At 50.2% G+C, this 24,571-nt stretch overlaps 2 protein-coding genes and 1 long non-coding RNA gene across 4 annotated transcripts in view; 1 reads left to right on the top strand and 2 right to left on the bottom strand.

Annotated features, from left to right (window-relative positions):
- The window catches only part of FERMT3 (fermitin family member 3), an 11,887-nt gene extending 3,251 nt beyond the window's left edge, over nt 1-8,636 (bottom strand). The window contains 7 exon segments of the mRNA XM_014538199.1: nt 7-15; nt 4,405-4,507; nt 4,717-4,885; nt 4,888-5,007; nt 5,221-5,454; nt 7,455-7,627; nt 8,215-8,636. Coding sequence (XP_014393685.1) covers nt 7-15; nt 4,405-4,507; nt 4,717-4,885; nt 4,888-5,007; nt 5,221-5,454; nt 7,455-7,614 — 795 coding nt within the window. The 5' untranslated portion in view covers nt 7,615-7,627; nt 8,215-8,636.
- Nucleotides 8,637-10,589: 1,953 nt separating this feature from the next.
- STIP1 (stress-induced phosphoprotein 1) overlaps nt 10,590-24,571 on the bottom strand; it is a 14,345-nt gene continuing 363 nt past the window's right edge. The window contains exons 2-14 of one of the 2 annotated variants that reach the window (XM_005864172.2): nt 21,233-21,442; nt 19,314-19,455; nt 19,025-19,166; nt 17,774-17,942; nt 16,654-16,780; nt 16,458-16,560; nt 16,042-16,162; nt 15,468-15,564; nt 15,196-15,320; nt 12,157-12,193; nt 11,880-11,983; nt 11,514-11,686; nt 10,590-11,086 (exon numbers count right to left, since the gene is read on the bottom strand). In XM_005864172.2, the coding sequence (XP_005864234.1) occupies nt 11,014-11,086; nt 11,514-11,686; nt 11,880-11,983; nt 12,157-12,193; nt 15,196-15,320; nt 15,468-15,564; nt 16,042-16,162; nt 16,458-16,560; nt 16,654-16,780; nt 17,774-17,942; nt 19,025-19,166; nt 19,314-19,455; nt 21,233-21,442 (1,623 nt within the window). In that variant the 3' untranslated portion in view covers nt 10,590-11,013. Of the gene's footprint in view, nt 11,087-11,513; nt 11,687-11,879; nt 11,984-12,156; nt 12,194-14,740; nt 15,087-15,195; nt 15,321-15,467; nt 15,565-16,041; nt 16,163-16,457; nt 16,561-16,653; nt 16,781-17,773; nt 17,943-19,024; nt 19,167-19,313; nt 19,456-21,232; nt 21,443-24,571 lie in introns of those variants that run through there. The other variant, XM_014537993.1, reaches the window with a different exon arrangement.
- On the top strand, nt 13,473-14,274 carry LOC106725759. Its single transcript, XR_001361698.1, has 2 exons — nt 13,473-14,017; nt 14,234-14,274. It is a non-coding gene; the product is annotated as an uncharacterized LOC106725759 (long non-coding RNA).

Below are 24,571 nucleotides of genomic sequence, written 5' to 3'. Positions count from 1 at the left end.
CTGCACTGGGTCTGTCTGCAGCCGTGGGGCGGGGGCGGGCGGGGGTGGGTTGGTCAGATGTCAAGTGCCCTGAGCACCCTGTGTCCAGCCCCTGGAGCCTCAGCCCTCAGCCCTGCCCTCGGTGCTGTGGCAGCTCGCTGAGCGGCCCCACGTGGGCAGAGGATCCCAACCCCAGCCTCACAGCCTGCCTGCCCCCTCGGCCCAGGTGACTGGCACCTTTTCCCCTCGGAACTTTTGCTGAGGGCAGAAGGGGGACCGAGTAAACCAATCAATAAATAGGTAAAGTGATCCAAGACTGTGATAAGAGCTATAAACAAAACAGCTGCAAAAAAGAAAAGAAAAGAAAAGAAAAGAGCTGCCAAGGGTTGGCTCAGTCGTGCCCCCATTGGGAGGCGTCAAGAGGCAGCCGATCAATGTTTCTCATTGATGTTTCTCCCTCTCTCCCTCTCCCTGCCTCTCTCTCTAAAAAATAAATAAAAACATTAAAAAAATATGTTAATTGTACAAGAAATATAAATCAAAGTATATTAAAATTAGGAACTTTACCAAAATAAGCCATTAATGTGCTCGCTCTGGCAGCACATATATAAAATTAACCATTAGGAGAATGAAAAGGCAAAGCACAGAGTGGAAAAATATGTTCATATTGATCGACAAGGTGCTCATATACCAAATATGTAAAGAACTACAAAGCAGTATGAAAAAGACAGGGAAGTCAACATAAAAATTGGGGGGAAAACTTGAACAGAAATTTCACAGAAGAGGATTTCCAAGTGGCCAAGGGCCAAATGAAAAAGGGCTCAGCTTGATTGGTCCTCAGGGAAATGTAAATTAAAGCCACATAAAAAGCAGGTCCCTGGTTGTTTGGGGTCAGGTGTGGGGGGAGGAATGGCTACAAGTAGGCACTAGAGAACCTTGTGGGGTGACGGAAATGTTCTAAAATTGGACTGTGGTGACAGATACTAAAAATAATCAAACTGAATGCTTACAATGGGTGCCTTTTATGGTACCCAGACAGCGCCCAGAGAATCATATCTCAGTAAAGCTGTTTTGAAAAACATAAATAAGAACCAAGATGAGGGACCTTTACGCACCTACCAGAATGGCCACAGTGGAGAAGAAAGGAAATGCCTTGTGCTGGTGAGGCTGTGGAACCACCCTGCTGAGGGGTGTCAGTTGGTACAACCACTTTGGAAAGCTGTTTACCTACCACAGTGTCTGCCCTGGGACCCAGCAATTCCGCTCGGGGTATGCGCCCTACAGAAATGTGTACCTGGCCCTGGCCGGGTAGCTCAGTCGGTTAGAGCATCGTCCCCATACACCAAGGTTGCAGGTCCAATCCCCAGTCAGGGCTCATACAAGAGGCAACCAATAAATGCATCAATAAGTGGAACAACGATTCCCTCTCTCTCTAAAATCAATCCATATATAACTTTTTAAAAAAAAGTTAACTTCCCCATTTCTTAAAGAAAAGAAATGTGTACCTATGTTCACCAAAAGATATATGAAATGTCATAGTCCTGTTCTTTTTTAAAAAAATATATTTTTTTATTGATTTCAGAGAGGAAGGGAGAGGGAGACAGAAACATCAATGATGAGACAGAGTCATTGATGGGCTGCCTCCTGCACACCCCCTACTGGGGATCGAGCCCACAACCCAGGCCTGTGCCCTTGACCAGAAACAAACTGGGGACCCTTCAGTCTGCAGGCTGACACTCTATCCACTGAGCCAAACCAGCTAAAGCTGTTGCTGTTTTACAAACCTACCAGGACTATTTAACTCCTTAAGCCATCCTATATCACTTTAACAAAAATTTAATTAAAAAGACACACAAAAAGAACAACGAAGACCAAATGGGTTTTAGATATTAGGCAGCAGACCACATGGAGCAGCGATCTCTGAAAAGGGGAAAAAGGTGACTCCTCCGATCGCCCCACCCGACCTCCTGGAGAGTTTCTAGGCAGCGGCACGGGGAGGAGGCCCCACACGCAGCTCAGCATCACCCCTGAGCGAGGAGACGTAGCTGAGAACCAGGGAGTCCGAGGCAGCCAGAGTCACAGGACAGAGTACTGGAGAGGAGACAGTGCCTGCACTGAGAGAGCCTGGGGTCAGCAGAGGTCTCCTCTGGAGTCCTTAGCTGAGAACCGATGAGAGTATGTGTGTAAGGCAATGACCCGCGGCTGGTGGGAGAAACTTCTGGAAGCAGCAGGGGAACATTTCTCAGCCCTCACGTAGGGTGGGCACATCCACATTCCTAACAGCCAGGCGGAGAACTCGCGTCATCCATGGCGCGTCAGATGCTCGGAAGCCGTTCCCTTTGTGGGGGGTAAGTTAGCCCTGGATTAAAGGCTGCTCTGGTCCTGTCATTAATAGTCAAGCCTTGGAAGGACCAAACTGCTCCCAAACATCTTCACTTCCTCCCCAAACGAATTGTATGAATATTGAAAGGGCTGCCCTGGCTGGTTTGGCTCACTGGACGGAGCGTCAGGCCATGAGATGTTCGAACATGGATTGTGATGGTCGCACAACTCTGTGAATAGACCGAAAGCCATTGGCCTGTACACTTCAAATGGACAAATCATATGATATGTAGGAGTTATTTCTCAGTGCAGCCTCGTCATCACCACAGCAACAAGTCTGACCATGTAGTGTGGGCTTGGGCATGTGGAGAAGTGAAAGGCGATACCAGGAGGGAAAGGGAAGTATCCTGTTGTGAGGTTCTCAGACTCTGTGTGAAGCAGTAATATTACTAGATGGTAATAGTATATGTGTGCTAGTCCCAGCCGGCTTGGCTCAGTGGACAGAGCCTTGGCCTTCGGACTGAAGGGTCCCGGGTTCGATTCCCGGTCAGGGCACATGCCTGGGTTGTAGGCTCGATCCCCAGCGTGGGGCATGCATGAGTCAGCTGATCAATGATTCTCTCTCATCATTGATGTTTCTACCTCTCTCTCCCTTTCCCTTCCTCTCTGAAATCAATAAAAATATTTTAAAAAATAGTATCTGTGTGCTATAACCCCTAAAGCAGTGGCTGAAAGGAAAAAAAAGCATAGCTAATAAGCTACTATAATAGAGATAAAATGGAATATGAAAATTACTCAATCCAAGAGGGCGGGAGAGGCAAGAGAAGGAGATAAGCAAGTCCCCAGGGGGCGGAAGGGGCTGGGAGAGGGGAGATGGTAAGGGTGGAAGGAACTGGGTGGGGGGAGGGTGGAGAGGGTGGGAGAGAAGCACTGAGGTCACAGTGGGCAGAGACAGATGGGCTGGGCCTCGGGGAATGGCAGCTGGGACCAGAGGCAGCCCAGCAGCCTTTGGCCGGTCCCAGGCGCGAGGTGACCGAACGTGTGTTGGCAAGTTCATTCCTGAGCTGTGTGGAGGTGGGAGGCCCTGGGAGGCCCGGAGAGAGTGATGGCTGGACAAAGAGACAAGAGAAGAGCGGGTGGCTTGGGCTTCAGTTAGAGGGAGAATCAGCAGGACACCTGAGGGAGGGTGGGAAGGTGGGGGGACCCAGAGTCCCGCTGCCCGCAGGGCCGGAGGGGCCTATGCAGGTACCTGAGCAGAGGTGGCCACTTGGACACGCGAGTCTAGAGCTCGGGGGAGAGAAGTGGGGTGGCTATAAAGAGCACGCAGACGACACTTAAATCTGTAAGACTGAGGATTCCTGGGAGAAGGGTGGAGAGGAGGAGGCAGGGATGGAGCCGGGGGCTCACCAACTCCCAGCGGCCGCGGAGGAGGGAAGGGTGGCTGAGGAGCCGGCAGGGCAGCAAGAGACACGGCGCTTGGGGGTCACGAGTGGCTGAGAAACACGTGGGCAGGAAGTGAGCAGCGGACAGACAGACAGACAGACGAGGCAGGTCGCCTCAGCAGGTGCTCTCCCGGGCGGAGGGGACGGCAGACACCAGGACAGATTTGGACGAGGAGAAGGGGATGAGCGAGCACCCAGGAAAGGCGGGGAACCAGGAGACAGGATTCCGGGGAGAAGGGACATGCAACCCCAAGGCTCTGCAGACAGCGAGCGGCCCTGGTTAGAAGTTCTTCAGTGAAGGGGACAGAGAAGTGGGTGGAGGGAGTGCCTGTGGGCCTTGCAGAGGGACGCATGGCGCCTGGGGGTGGCCAGTGGCGACAGGAGCCAGGAGGAGACAGGCGCACTGGCACGGCCGCAGCGCTGCCTCCTCCAGGAGGCCTTCCCGGAGCCGAGCAGGCTTCCCAGGCGCACACACCACTGTCTACACGGATGTGGGGTCATTATCTCCCCGATGCCCTCGCATCCGCCCAGGCCCAGAGTTCATGAACGGGTGTGGATGGACAAATGGACAGAGAGACAGACGCTGACAAGTCTCTGAGACCCCTGACCCTAGGTCCCCAGGTCTCACTGACCCAGCCCTGCTCCCCTGGCCCCGGCCCACCTTGGGATCCAGGTCGAAGAAGCTGTAGTACTTGAAGCGCAGCCAGAGCGTGTCCCCGGCCTTGATGCCCTGCTGCATGAGGCACCGCGACGAGTCCAGCCACCTGGTGGCGAGGCAGGGGTCAGGGCTGAGCTCCGGACAGCGCTGGGGCGGGTTGGGGCTGGGCAGGGGCTTGGGGGCGAGCACACACATATAGGAAAGGCCTGGGAACAGGAGGCATGGATCTGGGGTGAGCAGGACACAGAGGGTGGGAGCCCGGGGAGTGGGAGCACCACAGGGACGTGGCCCAGGAGCAGCCGGCAGGCGGGGCACCTGCTGTGCAGCTGGGTCTTGTCCAGCAGGGAGCTGGGCCGAGGCAGGCGCTGCAGCAGGAGGGGGTCGGGCGGCGGCTGAGGCCGGCTCAGCATGTGGTAGCAGGCCTCCGTCTGGGCGCTGTCTGAGAAGTGGGCTGGCATCCCCCGGAACAACGCAGTCGGTGCTCACCCCCAGCCAGGACGACCTTGGTCAAGTCATAGACCTCCTCCTCCGGCTCCTTCTCCTTCTTCTTCTTCTCCTTCTTCTCAGGAGCCCGGAGCAGGGACAGCTCTTCAGGGTGCCGGATGCCTGCGGGAGCTGGGGCCTCAGCGGGGACCAGGCCCCCACCCCCCCCGTGGCCTCCTGCCCCCTCCCCACATGGGCACTTTGGGGCAGGCCAGCCCTGCAGGCAGGATGGGGACCAGGGTGGCAAGGACAACATGACAGTAGCTGGGCCTGTAAAGGGAGGGACCAGGCCCCTTGCAGGACCCTTGCAGGGGGACAGGGGGGATGGAGACTCACTGAGGAGGCGGCAGATGGCGGCCACAGCCTGGAAGAGGGGCTGGGAGAAGCTGGCTCGGAGGCGCAGAGCTCGGCGATTGGGCAGCCGCAGGAGGATGGGCCGGTGCTGGGGCCCGAAGAAGAGGCGGGCGTCGGCCAGGATGCCGTACTTATCCAGCGTCCAGTGGGTCTGCAGCAGCCACTGCTTCTTCTGCTCCCACCAGATGGCGTGGTCCGACCAGTCCTGTTTGCGATCTGCGGCCCGGGAAGCAGGGGCGGGTGAACATCAGCCCGGAAGGCCTGCCCCCAGCGCTGGGCACAGCCTGGGACTCAGAGGCCTGAGGCGATGTGCCCTCCCCTGCCCAGGCCCAGGGCAGGGCCAGGCTGTCAGTCCCGCCTCCACAACCCGCCCTCCTGTCAGTCCTCAGTGCCGACCACCACAGGAGGCTGGCCCCCTGCCTCCGCCCACCCCCACCCGAGGGACCTGCCAAACGTCAGCCCTTGCCCGACAGTCCCTTGTGTGGTGCCCTCCGCCTCCAGGAGAGTCCGACTGCTGTATGACGGCCTGTAGCACTCCAGGAGTCCCCCCCGCCCCGGCCTAGGTGCCCACGTCAGAGCACCTCTGCCTGATCTCGGCTGGTCTCCCTCTTCCCTGCTGGGGCCCCTCTCCGGACTCAGGAGGCGGCTTCTCCTGTGAGCCCCCTGCCAGGCTGGGGACAACCTCTCCTGGTCCAGGCCCCACGCTGGCTCCCGTGCTGCCCTGCACTCAGCAGCCGCCATGCTCCAGGAGGCCAGGGGCTGGCGTGGCCCCGCTCAGTGGAGCCCGAGGAGTGTCTGAGGCCCTAGGTCAGTGGTCAGCAAACTCATTAGTCAACAGAGCCAAATATCAACAGTACAACAATTGAAATTTCTTTTGAGAACCAAATTTTTTAAACTATATTCCAACTCTCCCATCCACACTCGTCTTGTTTACTTGTTTCCGATAGACGAGTGTGGATGGGAGAGTTGGAAGGGGTCGACCTCAGCATGTACCTCAAAACAATGTACCTCCCCTGCGCTGCGTATCCCGCGGCCACCTGCGCCCGTCTCCTGTCGCCCGATCGACACCCCCCACTTCTTCTAACGCCACTTCTTCAAAATAGACTCGCGCAGGCCGAAAACCGACTTCTGCGCATGGGCCACGAAGTTTCAATCGCACTGTACGTGCCCACACGTGGAAGAGCCACACTCAAGGGGCCAAAGAGCCGCATGTGGCTCCGAGCTGCGGTTTGCCGACCACTGCCCTAGGGGATGAGCAGGGACAGGAGGGTGGGCACAATGTCCCCATTTCAAGGACTCGGAGCTGAAGGACTGCCTCAGGGAGCCCTGCAGTGGGTGGAAGGAGTGGCTTCCGTCTGTCTGTCTGTCTGTCTCCCTGTGTAGGCCTCTGGCGTTGCCATGTGCTGTGCCCGGAGGTCAATCAAGTCAGCCCTGGCTCCCCCCACCCTGCCTGCTGCCGGCTCCTGAGGGACCCCCTGTTCCCAACTTTTGCTTCCGCAGCCTCCTTGGGCCCTGCCTCTGGAAGCGCCCTCACACCTCAGCCTTTTGGCCGAGCTGTCCTGGGGCCCTGGCCTGTCCTGCTGACCTCCCTCCCAGGAGGCACGTGGTCGGTTGGCTGGGTCTGAGAAGGCCCATGCACCCCGCCCGCAGGCCACATGGCCCCCGGCTGGGCGATCACAGGCCTGCTGTCCAGCCCTGGCTATCGGGGTGTGCCTACCGCCCTCCAGGAAGGGCAGTGCGCACCCCAGCAGGGAAAGGTGATGGATGTCACTGCCCTGCTCCTTTCAATGGCTGAGACCACAGACTGCTCTGCTGCAACTTCCTGTGGGGGCAGGGCCTTCCCACCCAGGCTGGGCCGTCACCAGCCTGTGAGGGCTTCCGCCTGGGGAGGAGATGTGGGAGCAGAGCCCTGCGGGCTCCCTCAGACCCCCCGTGTGACCCTCCCTCAGCCCAGGCGAGGCCCCTAGAAGTGGAGGAATGGAGGATGTGGCCGGGCCTGCTCCTCGGGGACTTAGCAGAACCAGCTGGAGTGGGAGGGAGCGAGCGAGGGAGGGAAGACAGTGGGAGAGGGGAAGTGGGGGAAATGTCTTTTTTGGAACCAAATGATTAAGCTGGTGCCTGAGTCACTGTGACACCGTTATCTGTCGAGGGCTGTGCAGTGGGGACGCAGGGGAGCCACCCGCGGTGCTGAGGTCAGCACAGGGCCGGGCACTCACTGATCTCCTCCACGATCTTGAGGAGCACCCCGCCGATGTGCGACTCCCCCGTGACCCGGAGGGTGACCGACTCAGCCTCGGGGTCCTCCTCTCCCACAAACACCCGCAGCTCCCAGGACGAGTCGATGTAGTCCCCGGTGGCCGTCTTCATGCCTGCCATGGCTGCGGTGGCTCTGCAGCGGGTGGGGAGGAAGCAAAGTGGGCAAGGCGCTGGGCCTGGTAGGCTGCCTGGGTTCAAGTTGAAGAGGCCCCACGGTCCCCTGGACAGGGGTGTGTGTGTGTGTGTGTGTGTGTGTGTGTGTGTGTAACCCACAGGCCAGTACACCACAGCAACGGCGAGACACGGAGTGCTGAGTTGTTCCAGGCAAACCTCAGACCTTCTCGTCATCACCATGGTTAAACTGCAAGGACCCTCGGAGACCATGTTGTCCAACCCACTCCCATCTTACAGATGGGAAGATTGAGGCCCAGTAAAGAGTAAGAAGGGGCTCACTCAAGAGCACCCCGCTTGATGGCAGAGCTGGCACAACCTCCACCTGCTTTCCCAGTTCACACTCACCCCAAGCCCACACGGGCAAGCTGCCACCCTGGAGATGGTTGTAAACCCAGGTCAGAGAATAATTCCAATCCTGGCCCGAAGGTGAGATCCGCACATCCCAGCCCAGCCCGCCTCTCTAGGAAAGTGCAGGCTGCGGCCTGGAGAAGGCCATGGGGCCGGGGGCTGTGGGAGGAGGGCGGGGAGGAGAAGGGCCCATCTTACCTTGCCTGCAAGGGGCTGGGGCTGCAGGCGGAGCGTTGGAGTGTGAGCCAGTCCTGGCCTCAGCCCGCACACCTGCAGACGGCTGGGTGCCTCCTTCTCCTCCGCTTTCTCTTTGGAGCTTCCTTCAGAGGGCAGCCCTGGCCTCTTACGCAGGGCGGGCTCAGCCCCTCCCCAGGGCGGGCTGGTGGCTCTGGGTTCAGGAAGCAAACTGCCAGCCACAGCTGAGGGCTACAGGGTGGCCCCGCCTTGGCTCCCAGTAGCACAGGAAGCCAGCGAGGAGTGAGGCTGGTGGACCCAACGCCACAAAAGGGTCCCCTCTCGGGGAGGGCTGCTCAGTTCAAGAGAAGCCATCAATTTGTGCTCATGGCCAGGCCCCCTGTTGGAAGGGCCCCAGCTTTTCCTGCCTGCAAGGGGCTGGGGCTGCAGGTGGGGGGTTGGAGTGTGAGCCAGTCCCGGCCTCAGCCCGAACACCTGCCGGCGACTGGGTGCCTCCTTCTCCACCCCGTTCTCTTTGGCGCTTCCTTCAGAGGGCGGGTGCCTTTGGGCCATGAAACACCACCGGGTGCCAAGGAGAGGCATGGAAGTGAAAGGATTGGATCCAGTTTAGGGCTTGGCGGGTCAAGTCAGCCCAAGACTCAATGTTCCTTATCACCACAAGGGCACTTGAAGAAGGCCTGGGGGAAAACAATGTCCTTGTCTTTCCTGTCCCCAGTAAGGGCCTCTATTTCCAAACTTGTCCGTCTTAGAGCTGCTCTGGGAAACAGCTGAACAGACTGGCCCATCATTCACAACCTCCCTGCCCCAGGTGCTCCCCTCCCACCCCAGTACCCGGAGGCTCACTCCTGTCAAGCTCCTCCCCAAAGGTGACCTCAGGGTCCCTGTAGCCCAACCTCTTCCCGCCCAGCCTTGCACTGGGATGGGAGCTTTGGAGAGCTGCGCTGTGCTGCCCGAACTTGGCCTTTCCAATTTAGGGCTGGAGGGAACTGAACCTGCAGAGACAGTGGCACCAAAGATGCAGACTCCCTGAGGATAGGCTTTCTGAGCTGCCACCCAGGTGGGGAGGGGCCGCGGGGACTCCCAGGGGAAAGCCATTTTATGCAAAGTCAAGGCAGCAGGAAGTACAGCCAGCTGCTGGCCTCAGCGGTTCCTAGCCCAGAAAGCTACTCTTGGAGCAAAAGAGGAAGTTTTACTCCTGCCCCAGAAGCAGTCTCAGTCCAAGAGTTTTAGAAATAGTCTGTTGTGACCATGGACAAGTGTAACTAAAACCTACTACTTTAAGCCCAGTTGAGAGCAGTGAGCTATTTTTAAAAAATACATTTTTATTGATTTCAGAGTGGGAGAGAGCTAGAAACATCAATGATGAGAATCTTTGATTGGCTGCCTCCTGCACGCCCCCTACTGGGGATCAAGCCCGCAACCTGGGCATGTGACCTGATCGGGAATTGAACTGGGACCTCCTAGTTTATAGGTTGATGCTCAACCACTGAGCCATGCCAGCTGGATTCATCATTGATGTTTCTATCCCTCTCCCTTCTGCTCTCTAAAGTCAATACAAACATAAAAAACAAAACCTAAAACTAACATATAGCTGCTGACAGATCTGATCTCCCCAAAACAAGTCCAAAGCAAGTCTTGCAATGGAGGTGGTTTTGGTTCGCAGGTGGAATAGTGTTCTCTGGGTGGAGTTGGCTTCTGGTTTGAGATTGAGTGTGAAGAACCGACAGCATAGGAATCACCAGAGTTTGTCTGAACTTGGCCACTGAGTAGGGGTGACTCCAAGCTCCCTTTCAGTTTTCATTGAGTGACAGCACCACCTAGTGACCGCCTCGGCAAAGCAGTGTGACCAAGGCAAGCTCACACTGACCCACACATTAGAAAAAGGCCCTGGTCCTGTCATCAATTCACACACCTCTCCCCATCCAGGTGGACGCCAGAGGACAGCCACTTAAAGACTTTTGTTTTTATTTAATGATTGATTTTTAGAGATGTTGATTTGTTGTTCCACTTATTTATTCATTCATTGGTTCTTTCATTTTTTTTTAAAACACATTTTTGTTGATTTCAGAGAGGAAGAGGGAGAAACATCAATGATGAGAACCACTGATCGGCTGCCTCCTGCATGCCCCCTACTGGGGATTGAGCCCACAACCTGGGCATGTGCTTTTGACTAGAATTGAACTTGGGGCCCTTCAGTCCGCAGGCTGACACTATCCAGAGCCAAACCGGCCAGGGCTCATTGGTTGATTCTTGCATGTGCCCTGACCAAGGATCAAACTCGCCACCCCGGTCCATCAGGATGATGCTCTCACCAACCGAGCTGCCTGGCCAGCGCCCACTTGGAAGTCTTTTGGCAGAAAAATTACTCAAGGACATCACAAGGCATAACCACGCCTGACTGGCTTGTTTTATTGGAGAAGGGGACTCGGAGTTAACAATGTGAAGACAGTTGGGACCTGAGGTTGGGAAAAATACCCTCCCTTCCCCATTCATGCCCACTGCCCCAAATAAAAAATAACCAACTATGGGAGGGCAGCTGAGACAGCGACTGGGAACAGGGGACAGAGACATGGAACTCGAGGGCAGCGGAAGAGACCATGCATGTGCTGGGAGGTCCCAGAGGCAGCGGCTATAGAGTAACGTGGGTACAAGTCTCTGTATCTTCCACACAGGTCTGTATAAATATATAGAGATAAGTTGTTTGCTTTCCCCCTTCTCTCCCTTCTGCTCCGTGCTGCTTGCTGCGGTCCCAGCTCCTCTTTCCACACGAGGACAGAGGGAAGAGGGATGATGGGCAAGTCATCACCGAATTGCGATCAGACCCACATCCATCAGCTTCTGGATCTTCTGTGCTATTACAGGATTCTTTAAGTGTCTGATGAAGAAGAGACAAAGCTTGAAATGAGACTTAACATAAGAGAAGCCTTACTTGTTCTTGGAGCAAGCCCCAGTGCACACCCCTTAGAAGGTATCGACAGGAGGTGGCTGAGGACAAGTTCTGGCAGGAGAACTGCAGAGGCCTTCACTGCTATGCAGCCAGAACCTAACCAGTCCCACTTTATGGGGACAGCTTTAAATGGAGACCATTCTCCCAGCAAAATTGGTCTTCCCAATGAACTACTTAAGCTACCATGACTAACAAAAAGAGGAAGCCCTTCCAGTCCACCTTTATACTGCCAACCTTTAAAATTTCAAGTAAGAATCACACAATAAATACTCCACCCAGGCTGATCCCATGCGTCCCCAACCTCAGGCACTGCCACTGGTTTATCCTTCAAGGCCATCTCCCCAACTCCACTCACTCGCTAAGTGCCTGAGGGTCCTTCTGCATCTGTTCCAGGATGAGCCGCATGGCTGGGTCACTCATGATCTGCTGCACCTCAGGGTCGGCCATGGCCCGTCGCTTCACATCTTCGGGGCTGTCGTGTCGGTTGTACTGGGCCATCATACAGCGTTGGTAACCATCTGCTGCCTCCTGCGTTCCAGCAAAGCCAAAGGGGGAGGGTGTTAGCACAACCTACCTCACTGCTTCAGTAGGTAACTGAGAAGGGCTGAGACACACACACACAGAATCAGGTGAGAGGCAAGCATCAGTGAATGACCATGATAAAGACCCGAAGGAGAAGCGGGGGCAGGGGAGAGCTTCCTGGAAGCCAGAAGCAGCCCACCTTACAGTTGGAGTCCAGCTCTAGTGCCTTCTGGTAGACATCCATCGCTTTTGTGTAATCCTTCATGGCTTCCAGGGCAGCTGCTTTCCGGGTATAACCCTTGACTGCAGACAGAATGGGAAAGGTGAGGCCTTCCCCAAATGCAGCTCCCAGGCTGCTTCTCTCCGCCCCTCCCGAGCTGCTGAACGTTACAGCTGCGGGACACACAGGCATGTTCCCGCCTTTCCATCTTTTGACCAGGATAAAGGGATGGAAGAGGCAGCATAAAGGCACTTACTGAAGGATGGCTCTAGCTGGATACATTCCTCACAGTCCTAGGAAGAAGAGGCAAAAGGAATTAGGCTCATTCCTTTCATGAGCTACTTCAAGGCAGACTGCTCCTTTGGAATGACAAACTGATCCATCACCCAGAGCCCTTACAAAGGATTCTACTTTTGCTTCTAGTGCTCCTGTCAATCCTGGCATCTGGGTGGATTTAACAGCAGCCACAGCAAAAGGAGGGCAGAGGAGTGAGTTAAGCAACACCACAAGGGACAAGTCCACGTTAGGGACCATCCCATCCAAGTGGCCTGGACTTTTCAAAAGGCTGATGACTGTGCGCGCGCGCACACACACACACACACACACACACACACACACACACACACAGAGGCCCTGGCCGTTTGAGTGGTTAGAATGTCAGCCATGCACTGAAGGGTCACAAGTTCGATTCCTAGTCAAGGCCATGTATCTGGGTCGCAGGTTCACTCCCTGGTCCTGGTCGGGATGTGTGTGTGAGGCAGCCAATTGATGTGTCTCTCTCACATCGCTGTTTCTCTCTGCCTCTCCCCACCCTCTCCCCTCCACTCTCTCTAAATATCAATGGGTCCGGCCAGTGTGGCTCAGTGGTTGAGTGTCGACCTGTGAACCAGGAGGTCACGGTTTGATTCCCAGTGTGGGCACATGCCCAGGTTGCAGGCTCGATCCCCAGTGTGGGATGTGCAGGAGGCAGCCAATCAATGATTCTCTCTCATCATTGATGTTTCTATCTCTCTAGCCCTCTCCCTTCCTCTCTGAAATCAATAAAAATAAAAAAAATAAAATCAATGGAAAAAATATCCTCTGGTGAGGATTAACAAAGCAAAACAAAACAAACAAAAAAACACACACACACACATAAAAAGAAACAAAAAACCAAAAGGTGGGGAAGCTTCCAGTTTGAGAAACTAAAGAACATGACAACCACATGAAAAGCATGGGCTTTAGAAACTAAAACTTTAAAACATATTTTCAGACAAGTAGAGAAATCTGAATATAGACACAGAGCAGATGGCATTGCAGCCTTAGTTTTGTCATCATCAGGTGCCAGACAGTTAGGGGGCGACCAGGCTGGCAGGGGGACAGTTAGGGGGTGACCAGGCTGGCAGGGGGGCAGTTAGGGGGTGATCAGGCAGGCTACCAGGTAGCAGGCAGGCAAGCGGTTAGGAGCCAGTGGTCCTGGATTGGGAGAGGGATGCCCAACTGCTGGTTTAGGCCCCATCCCGCAGGGATCAGGCCTAAATCGGCAGTTGGACATCCCCTGAAGGGAACCAGATTGGAGAGGGTTCAGGCTGGGCTGAGGGACACCCCCACCCCTGCACGATTTTGTGCACCAGGCCTCTAGTTGTTGAACATAGGTGAAGAATACACAGGTATTCTGTGTACTTTTGTTTGAAACATCTTCAAAATATACAATTATGTAAAATAGAATGTGCTACACAGTGTAGTTTCCACAGCTAGGTTTAATTCCTCCTCTTCCACCAAGAAACTTTAAGACCAGAAGTAAATCCATTCATTCTTTCCTTCCGTTTGCATGAGTGGGAAAGTACTGCTCCACCTCACAGGTGACTGATGTCTCTAGGCCACAGATCCAGAAGATAATGGCAGCAAAACCAAACCATCATGGACTCAGGTGTTTCCAGATAGACCACATTTTTTTACCTTCCCACAAAATGTTCCTAGATTGTCTCCTAGAGAAGTTAAAAAATAGCCAGGAGGCACAGAGCAGCTTCTGCTCAAGAGAGCAATGGGGAATAATTTCTCCACAATGTCGAACGTATTCAAATAACTATTCTCAACATGACTGAGAACAGCAGACCTGCTAAGCTAAACATCAAAAAGTGAAGAATGGCCCTAACCGGTTTGGCTCAGTGGATAGAACGTCGGCCTGCGGACTGAAAGGTCCCAGGTTCGATTCCAGTCAAAGGCATGTACCTTGGTTGCAGACACATCCCCAGTAGGAGGTGTGTAGGAGGCAGCTGATCGATGTTTCTAACTCTCTATCCTTCTCCCTTCCTCTCTGTAAAAATTCAATAAAATATTTAAAAAAAAAAAAGGTGAAGAATGGTAAAGCTGCTGTGGAAAATATGGCAGTTCTGAAAAATCAAAAAACACAGAACCATCTATAATCCAGCACTTCAACTGTTAAATACGAAAGAACTGAAACTAGGAGCTTGAACAGATAATGTACACTCATATTCATAAGAGCATTACTCACAATAGCCAAAAACGGAAACGTGTATCAACAGATAAATGGATAAACAAAAGGTGGCATATACTTACAATGAAACAGTGTTCAGCCTTAAAGAGGAAAGAAATGCTGATACATTCTATAACATGAACCTTGGCGACATTATGCTAAGTGAAATAAACCAGACACAAAATAACAAATATTGTTTGGTTCCAGTTACATGAAGTACCTTGAATGATCATATTCATAGAGACAGAAAGTAGAACAGTGGTTGCCAGAAGCTGGGGGAAGGGCAATGGGGAGGATGCAGAATTTCAGTTTGGGAGGATGAAGAAGGTCGGTGATGGTTGTACAACAATATGAATCTACTTGATGCCACTAAATTGTACACTCAGAATGTTAAAAAAAGGCAAAATGAAACAAAAACATATGTGGGGAAGGGTTATGGGGAGATAAAAAAAGATCAGAGGCCAGGTTAGGTGGGAAATGATCCACTTTCCCAAATACTCCCAATCACTAACAACATCATGGGCAGGACTGGAAAAAGATAGGTCCTGTATGGGGATGGGCAAAAGCAGGGTGACAGTTGTTCGAAAATAATACAGTAATTAATAAATAATACAAGAATAAACTGTGTTTCGCATACTCACAACTGTAAACTTACTTTTGCCCACCCCTGTATTCACAAACCTCACACATACACCACCACCATCTTGAATCTATAATCAAAACAAGAACAGCAAGCTGATGTTGATGAAAGTGTGAAAAGAGAACACACACATTCCTACGTACAGGTCACAAAAATGGCCACTCCACAGACCCTCTTACCTTGAGTGCCAGCTGAAACTCCAGGAGTTTGGTGTAGCAGGCAGCTCGATTGCTGTACAATTTGGCATCTCGTGGGTTCCGTTTGATAGCTTCTGTGTAATGCTTCATGGCTTGGGGATAGTCCCCTGAATAAGGAAAAGAGAAACTTAAAAAAAAAATGTATAAAGCCACCTGCCCCCACCAGGGCATATTTACCCTGCAGTCAGCCGAGGCCCAGAAAGCACGTTTACACCACTCTCATCCAAAAGTGCCACCATCCAGGCTGTAGATACCTTTCTGGAAACATTCATTGCCTTTGTTCTTCTCCTCCAAAGCCAGGTCAGGGTTTATGTAGGCCAGCCGCTCTTGCTCCTTTAAGATTTTCTCTGCCTAAGAAAACATAATTCTTGGAATAGTCATTTAAATTCTTAGAAACATAAATATTGGGCTTAAAAAGCCAGATTAGAATTTTAATTTTCAAAGAGTACTGCTGGCAAGATTTAATTTTTAAGAATTTTATATCCTCATTTTCAAGGTTCATTGTGAAACAGAATGGTATTGACATACACTTGGTACAAACATATGCCCCATAGGAAAATGGTGCATGTGTTAATAGCACAAGTAATTTTCGACTAGTATTTTTGTGAATACAGTCTCCCTCCTACATAAATTATGACAACTGGCATAATACACAACACTTGGGGTATGTAAGAAAAATCTTAAGTTATACATCATTAAGTGATAGGGCAGCGTCATATAATACGACTAGAGACACTACTTAAAAAAATTAAGGTTCATTATTAAATGACAATAAATAAAGTAACAATAGATTAAGAGATAACAAAACAGCCCTTCTTCCCCACCCACCTGTTGGCATTTCTTGAGCACATCTGGTGTTCGGTGCTCTGCCAGAGACTTGTTGTAGAAATGGATGGCATCCTTGTATTTTTCTTCTTTGAAGTAGGAATTGCCAATTCGTGCGTAAGCTCTGGCAAAGACAAGAGGAAAAAGAACTTGCTAAGGGGAGAGCAGACACAAAGCCAGCCCCTGCAGAGAAAACACATCTACAACTAGAAACAAGGCCCACACCACTGCTCAGGCACTGTGCCCCTCCGACACCTTTTGTCTTGACTCCTGCGTTCTCCTTTCCAGCCTGCTATTGACAGATACTGGACGACAGACCACACATTCTGTGGCCAGCAACCCTTCTCCCCACGCATTTAAATTAAATCTTGGACATTCAAACCTCTGAACCACTCAAGTACTCCAGAAGTCGAGCGTACCTGGCGATCTGTCGGTAGTCTTCCCGGTTTTCTCGCCCCACTTCAATGGCCTTCTCACAGAGCTCCCGGCATTTGCTGTAGTCGCCCTTTTCGAAGTACACGGCTGCCAGGCAGGATGGTTAAGAAGGAAGAGTCAGCCCTTGCCTCTCCCTGAGGTCCGCCTAACAACGCACTTGCCCCTCTTCCTGGGCCTCACCTGCTTGATTGGTCAGGTAAGTCATGTTGGTGGGGTCCAGGTCCTTGGCTCTGTCGTAGTGCTTCAAGGCTGTGTCAAAGTCTTTCTTCTTGTAGGCATCATTTCCCAGCTCCTTTTCTTTCAGTGCCTAGATGAGGTACGAAAGAAGTAAGTGCCAAGCAAACCTGACCAAGACGGCAAAAAGAGCAAGAGCCTGTGACCTGCCACAGGCACTGAATGGCACCTGCTACAACCAGCTATCGGTTTTAAACAGTGAAGTACTAGCTGTTCAAATGAGAAGCTGAGTTTCATCTCTGCTTCCTCTGAAAGTCCCTTTTCCACCTACGCTCCTGGATCTTTGTCAGAAAACAGAGGGCCTCTTCAGGGAAGAGGAAAGCCCTTCAACTTGAATCGCCTTCAAAGAGGACAGCATAGTTTGTATCAGGTTTGACTGTGAGAGGCTGCACCAAGTCCAGTTTCTGCTGTGTGGCTGTCTCAGGTCTCAGTTGTCAACGAACAGCAGCAGATGGGGTGGTGAGAGGATTAGAAAGGGCTGTACTGGTGGCACGAGTCTTCAGTACAGCTCACTTACCACCCCCACTGTAGGGCCTTTTTTCCAGCTTTGAGACACCCCAAACAACCAATGCTTACCCAGTGGAAGATGCTAAATCTGGCAACAACCTGCTGTTCTCATTTACAAGAAGGGAAATAAAATCATTTAGGCACTTGCCTCCTACTCTGGAAGACATGCAGCTAAGTGGACAACCTTTAATTACACACTCCGTCCAACCAGAACAAAGAAGCAGAAGCCTAAGGATTGATATAGACAACATTCTTCTGGATCGTGGCAAGGACAAGGATCTCTCACAACTTTACTGGTCTGCCCTGGTCAATATTCAAACCGGCAGAACCACAGTGGCTGTGGACTATGAAAGGGTAGCTAGCTCCCACTGTCATAAGTCTTTGAGATACATGATTCCTATGAAATCACTTGTACCACTTTAATAAATAATAAGCTTAGCACACACTAAACACTCAAAAATATACAGCCACCCAAGGTCTATAGATGTTCCCACCTGACATACCTATGTTGACTGGGTTGTTTACAATTATATGATAGTAACGAAAGAAGAAACGAGACCTGCTTCTTGTTCTCTGGAAGATCCTCTTCCATTGGTTCTGGTTTGGTCTCCTTTTTGGGAGGAGGTGGTGGCGGAGGTGTAGCAACTTCTTCCTCATCATCCATACTGCCCAGATCAAATCCAAGGAGGACACTGAGAGTAGTCATGATCCGGGGATCTTGCAGTTTCCTAGTACAAAACAAAAAAGGAAAAGTAACAACCATTCTTCCCCACAACTGATCTTTAAATTACCACTTACTGCGAAAGCTCAGACTACTGTATACAAAAGCTTCTCACCCATCAAAAGAGTGCTAGATTCTGTACTTATGAGTTACAACTGGGAAATATTCAACCCTTCAAAAATCCATCTAAAATGAGGTAACGGAGGTAGATTTATTTCTTGAGTCAGCAGATATAGAACTGAGTTATATGTATACTTCTTCTGATTTCAGAAGTCAGAGGAGTTCAGAGAGACAGATACTAGTATAAGATTTAGAGATACCTCTTTACACCTTACATTCTTTTTCTTTCTTTTTAAAATATATCTTTATTGATTTCAGAGAGGAAGGGAGAGGAAGAGAAAGATGGAAACATCAATGATGAAAGAGAACCATTGATTGGCTGCCTCCTGCATGCCCCGCATTGGGGATAGAGCCTGTAACCCAGGCATGTACCCTGACCAGGAATCGAACAGTGACCTCCTGGTTCATAGGTTGACGCTCATAGGTAGGTATTTTTCTTTAAAAATAAAAATAAATATAAATATTATTTTGATTTTTTAGAGAGAGGAAGGGAGGAAGAGAGAAAGAAACATCCATGCGAGAGCGAGACATCCATTGACTGCCTCCTGCATATCCCGACCGGGAATCGAATTAGCAACCTTTCGGTGCATGGAACAATACCCAACCAACTGAGCCACACCGGCCAGAGCCTGACATTCTTTTTAACCTTGAGTTTCCACTTTGATATACCAAACAGCAGGGCTTATGTCTATGGAAAGGATATGGATGGTGTCAGGTCAGAATTGTAGGAGAGCAGTGAAGAGGCATGTGAGGGTCAGAATGAACATTCCAGATTATGCTACTTTATGCTCTGCAACCCTTTCTAGAAATACAAACAAATGAAAAACCAACAACTCCTACTGCTCTTTGGGGGAAAAAGCAAAGGCAGAAATCCTGCAGTTGGATCGAGGGAACCCCTCCCATAGGATCCTAGGAAGAAAACATCATGTTCACATCCACTTCCAGAGATAAACCGCTGCCTGAACTTACGTGCCCAGATCAGATGGCTTGTTTCGCAGTTGCTCTATCAGTACCCGGTAGGTAGGATCATTGAGCAGCGCCCTTGTCCTGGGATCGCTCTCCAACTTCTGGTACAGATTGGGCATGTTGAAAGGGTTCATGAATTTCCTCTCTGTTCCAAACAAAGTGCATCGGTTCACTCAAGTTACTATGCCCCTGTAGCTTACTGACACTTCAGGGGGGAAAAAGCCCCCAAATTAATCCCACTTTAAAGATAATGATTGAAAAAAGGGAAAACGACAATGTACATGGTGCTCACCTGCCAACCGGGCCTCCATATTCTGTAAACCCTCTTTGAGCTGAGGATTATTTGCTTCATGCTTTAAACCCTCCTCATAGGTTTGCTTGGCTTCTTCAAATCGGTTCAGGAACTCAAGAGCTGCTGCTTTTCGAGAATAGCCCTTAAATCAGCAAAGACAGACACAAAATTCAGTAATGGGCCACACAAAAACATTATGGTTAATGACAAACTGCATCTATGACAGTGGTCTCCTAAGATTATAATAAGGCTAAAAAACTCCTATCACCTAGTGACATTGTAGTCATTCTAAAGTGGTAGGGCAATGCTTTGCTATTTCTTAAGTAAACTGAGTGTAGCCTAAGTGTACAGAGTTTATAAAGTCTACAGTAGTGAACAGCAGGTCCTAGGCCTTCACATCCATTCACCCTCCTGCACTGACTCACCCAGAGCAACTTCCAGTCCTGCAGGCTCCATTTGTGGGAAATGCCCTGTACAGGTGCACCATTTTTTTATCTTTTCCATTCTGTTACCGTTGCCTATAGTATTCAGTACAGTAGGTTTGCAGCCTAGGAGTGCTAGACCATACAGCCTAGCTGTGCAGGTTCGACCGTCTAGGTTTGTGTAGGTACACTATGATGCTTGTACAACAATGAAATAATTTAATGACTTAGTTCTTGGAATGTATCCCTGTTAAGAGATGCATGACCAGCTTTAGTCTGTTTGGCTCAATGGATAGAGCATCTGCTTGTGGAACAAGGGCACATACCTCGGATGCAGGCTTCTCCCCAGCCTGGGCCCTGGTCAGGGTCCGTGTAGGAGGCAACCAATCGATGTGTTTCTCTCACATCGATATTTCTCTCTTTCCCTCTCTCTTCCACTCTCTGTAAAAATCAATGGAAAGATATCCTCGGCGAGGATTAAAAAAAAAAAAAAAAGATGCATGACCAGCGCAGTTGACATGGTTCAGTGGTTGAGCATCGACCTATGAACCAGGAGGTCACAGTTCAATTCTGTTGGGACACATGCCCAGGTTGTGAGCTAGATCCCCAGTGTTGGGCTTGTAGGAGGCACCGATCAATGATTCTCTCTCATCATTGATGTTTCTATCTCTCTCTCCTTCTCCCTTCCTCTCTGAAATCAATATATATTTAAAAAAAAAAAAAAAAAAAAACACCACAAAGAAGCAAACAAACAAAAAAGAGATGCATGACTGTAAAGGATACTTAAGAAGTAAATCCAGAAGGTGAACTCAAAAGAATCTATGAATCTATTTTACATTTCATGGAACAAAATGGGGATTCATGTGAAGGCAAAAAACAAACAAACAAACAAACAAAAACAAAAACCAGGAAGAGGAGCAGGATATAATGCCATGATGGACACTTCAAGAATCCAGCCAACTATCAAAGAAGCACACCCTACCCACCCCAATTCATCTTTTCAAAAAATATATATATCTTATTAATTTTTACAGAGAAAGGGAGAGGGATGGAGAGTTAGAAACATCGATGAGAGAGAAACATCGATCGGCTGCCTCCTGCACGCCCCTTTGGGGATCGAGCCTGCAATCAAAGTACATGCCCTTGACGGGAATCGAACCTGAAACCCTTCTTCAGTCTGAGGCCGATGCTCTATCCACTGAACCAAACCCGTTAGGGCCCAATTCATCTTATAATCAAGTGTTGCCAGTTTCTTAGGCAGCATTTTCTTTCTCAGTAGTTCAAAAAAAATAAGACATGTCTTAACAATTGATAGTACCTCAGATGTGATGAAATATGCTATTACTCTGAGGAATATACTTTAAATGGGTAATAAAATACTATACTAGTCTATTGGGCTAGGCACTGAACCAGGTCAGGAGGGCATGATACTTAAGAACTGCACACCAAAGGGCATTTCTGGGAAGCCCAAAGAACCCCCACCCAACCACAGCTTACCTTGCCCCAGTCAGGCTTTAAGTCAACAGTTTTGCAACCATCTTCGTAGGCCTTCTGGTAGTCGCCTTTCTTGGCGTAGGCTGCTGAGCGGTTGCTGTAGAGCACATGGTTGTGGGGATCTAACTTGATTGCTTCGGAATAGCACTGTAATGCATCGTTGATGTTGCCGGCACTCAGGGCCTTATTGCCCTTCTCTTTTAGCTCATTTACCTGAGGAGAAAAGGAGCCACAATACGTTTATTTAGTCCCAACACTTAGGTGATGCTCATTCTTTGCTGCAGTTACAAACAAAGGGTTACTTTACAGATCAGAAGAGAGAAATCATAGATCAATTCATTTATACTTCCCAGCAAGGAAAAAATGACCAGGCAGAAGCCCAACACATTGCTCTCCACGAGCTCCCATGTGGATTAAGAACTCTGGCCACTCTTCTAAGTCTCTACTTCGAGCTGATGAAGCCACTCTAGGGCATACTCATGAGTTCCTGTCACGTAAAAATAAATTCAGTTGCATAGATTTCCAAAGAGTCCCAACGATAAACTAAGCACAGACCCAGTCACTCCGCACAGGAAGAGGCCATTAGGAAGGAAGTGGAGCTAGTGGGCGCTAAAGGCTTTAGGAGGCTTCTCCAGGAGCACTGAGATGCTCCCCATGATCAGAGAAAAATCTACACATTTCCATTTACAGTGTGGTAACCTATCACAACATGGTAGAGCGATGCTTTGTTCTTTAATAGGTAAAGGCAGCCCCACCCTCCAATCAGGTTTTGCCATGCTTAGATATTAATATATTAAGAGGATAAAAACATGACTGGTGGTTGAATCCCTATCCTCTCGCACATTCAGAATGGAAGGAAAGGAGTACATTAAAGGTTTAAAAAAGTGAGTGGGCCTTGGCTTTCAGAGCAGGGGCCGAAGGAAAGGGGCTTCTCCTACAAGAAAGGGAGGGCCGCCCCTTAAAGGCAAACACATCCACTGAGCTAAAGCTATGTCCTTCGTTACTACATCATTCTTTCTTTTTACCTACCATCCACCCATGACCCAGTATACTGATGCAACGAAGAATTCTGTTAAGGGAAATGATTTTGGAACTCTGAGGCACACCAGTTGGGAACCTCCATCAGAAGGCACGTAGAGAGAACCTCAAAGTGAAAAAAGGCTGGAGGCCACCAAATTTAAGCAAACAAGGGATAAAAATCTTAGAACCCAGGATGGAGGCCAAAAGTTAAACCTCAACTCAACTAGTAACAAGAAGTAGCTAGGAGCAGCTTGATGGAGTTATTGCCTATTCTACACACCATCATTTTCCAAATGGAGTACTGTACTGTCAGTCAGCAAATAAAGTTTATAGGTCATGATAAGCACTTGAAAAGATCAAGTGGAACAGAAAATACCAGCATGTAGCCCACATAACATTAAGTACTGTTTTGTTAAATGTATTAAATGGTTATATGTATGTACTGGGTTAAATGTAAAGAGTATCACTAGAATTTATTTGAAAGGTACTATATTTACTTAATACAATTTTGGACACTCAAATTTCCCTAAAATTGATATGTGAATCTCAAAGTTGAAAATGAAAACAAAAGGTGGAGAAGTCACATTTATTTTCAGGAATGGGTTTAAGATAATAAATTTTATTTAAAAACAAACACTTTTATTGATTTCAGAGAATTGATTGGCTGCCTCCTGCACACCCACACCAGGTATAGAGCCTGCAACCGGGTATGTGCCCTGACCGGGAATGGAAGAACCCTGACCTGGTTCTTAGGTCCTCGCTCACCCAGTGAGTCAAGCCGTTGAACTAAGCCAGACAACAGATTCTAATAACACCTGGAACTAAAATGCCAGGTCAAGCCCTGGCTGGGTAGCTCAGTTGGTTAGAGCATCATCCCAATATGCCAAGGTTGTGGGTTTGATCCCTGGTCAGGGCACATACCAATAAAAAAGAACATACTGCCCTAGCTGGTTTGGCTCAGTGGATAGAGCGTCGCCCTGCGAACTGAAAGTTCCCAGGTTCGATTCTGGCCAAGGGCACATGCCCGGGTTGTGGGTTTGATCCCCAGTGGGGGACTTGCAGGAGGCAGCCGATCAATGATTCTCTCTCATCAAGGATGTTTCTATCTCTCTCTCTCCCTCTTCTTTCCTCTCTGAAATCAATAAAAACATATTTTTAAAAAAATACTAAAAAAAAAAAAAAAACTAAAAAAAAAGAGGCCAGGTCATTTGCACAATTGCCAGGGTAAATTTGTAATCCCACATTTAGTCAGACATTCATTTACAATCTACCTGTACACAGACTTCTGTAAATGGCAGTGTGATTTTATTCCCTCTCCCCCCAAAAAATTCATTTTACTTTGGTAAACGCAGGGTAACGAAAACTTTTAAAAATTTAACAGAATGATGTGTTTCTCATTCCAGAAACCGCTTGTCTATACCACAGCCTACTTATTCCCAGACAGAATCTAATCACCACCAGGGTGAACAAAGTTAAACGTCTCCATTCCGCTTTAATATTCTGCTTTAATTTAGCAAAGAGACTCGAGATGTGACCAAAGGAACAATGGCTATCCTGCAGCAAAAGGTTCAGCTCCGTCGATCGCACCAAAAATACGAGCCATGTCCCCCTCCAGATCCATCACTGCAGCTCAACGACAGGTTCCGACGGAACGTAATCTCTGTGGGCTTTTCACCACCTTCAAGCCACTGGGGATACAACGAAGACACTGGACGCACCCAGCTCCAGCCCGCCCCCCGCCCCCCGCATGCTGAGCAGAGAGGCCAAGGACTGACTTGGTGCTGCTCATCCACAGAATCTAAATTTTCTACAGCGACGCCCTCCTCCCCGTGTAATTAGAAACCGACCTTTCAGAGTTGTCTGTCCTCGGTTACTCTAGAATCACACACACAAGGAAAAAAAAAAAAAAAAAAAAGGCGAGGAGGGGGAGGGCCGCACATGTATGTGTGAAACCCTGGCTGGGACGCATTCGCTCCAAGGACTTTTGCGGCTCCCTCCCCTTCCCTGCATCGGGCGGAGAAGTCGGCCTGCTGCTCGTCATACCTTCACTCCGCACTCTTCCACTCCGGGTTTCAGACACAGAAAAGCGGCTTATTTCCCCCAAATGGCCACTGAGCCCCTCAGCTCCTTCCAGCGTGTCCGTCCCCGCTGCCAGCATGCCTCCAAGTTAACTGTGGCCAAGTCCTGGGGGGCCCCGTGGTCGGCATTCTCTCGTCCATCCCCCAGAAGCCGAGTTCCCCGATGTGGACCCGACCCCTCGCGCCTCCTCCGAGCCCCCGAGCCCACCTCCATCCCTCCCGGAGCCCGGGCTCTGCCCTCCCA

This window comes from Myotis brandtii, unplaced genomic scaffold, assembly GCF_000412655.1.
Source record: "Myotis brandtii unplaced genomic scaffold, ASM41265v1 scaffold187, whole genome shotgun sequence".
Lineage (NCBI taxonomy): Eukaryota > Metazoa > Chordata > Mammalia > Chiroptera > Vespertilionidae > Myotis > Myotis brandtii.
The sequence above is the reverse complement of the archived record's forward strand: the minus strand, read 5'-3'. Positions and strand labels throughout refer to the sequence as shown.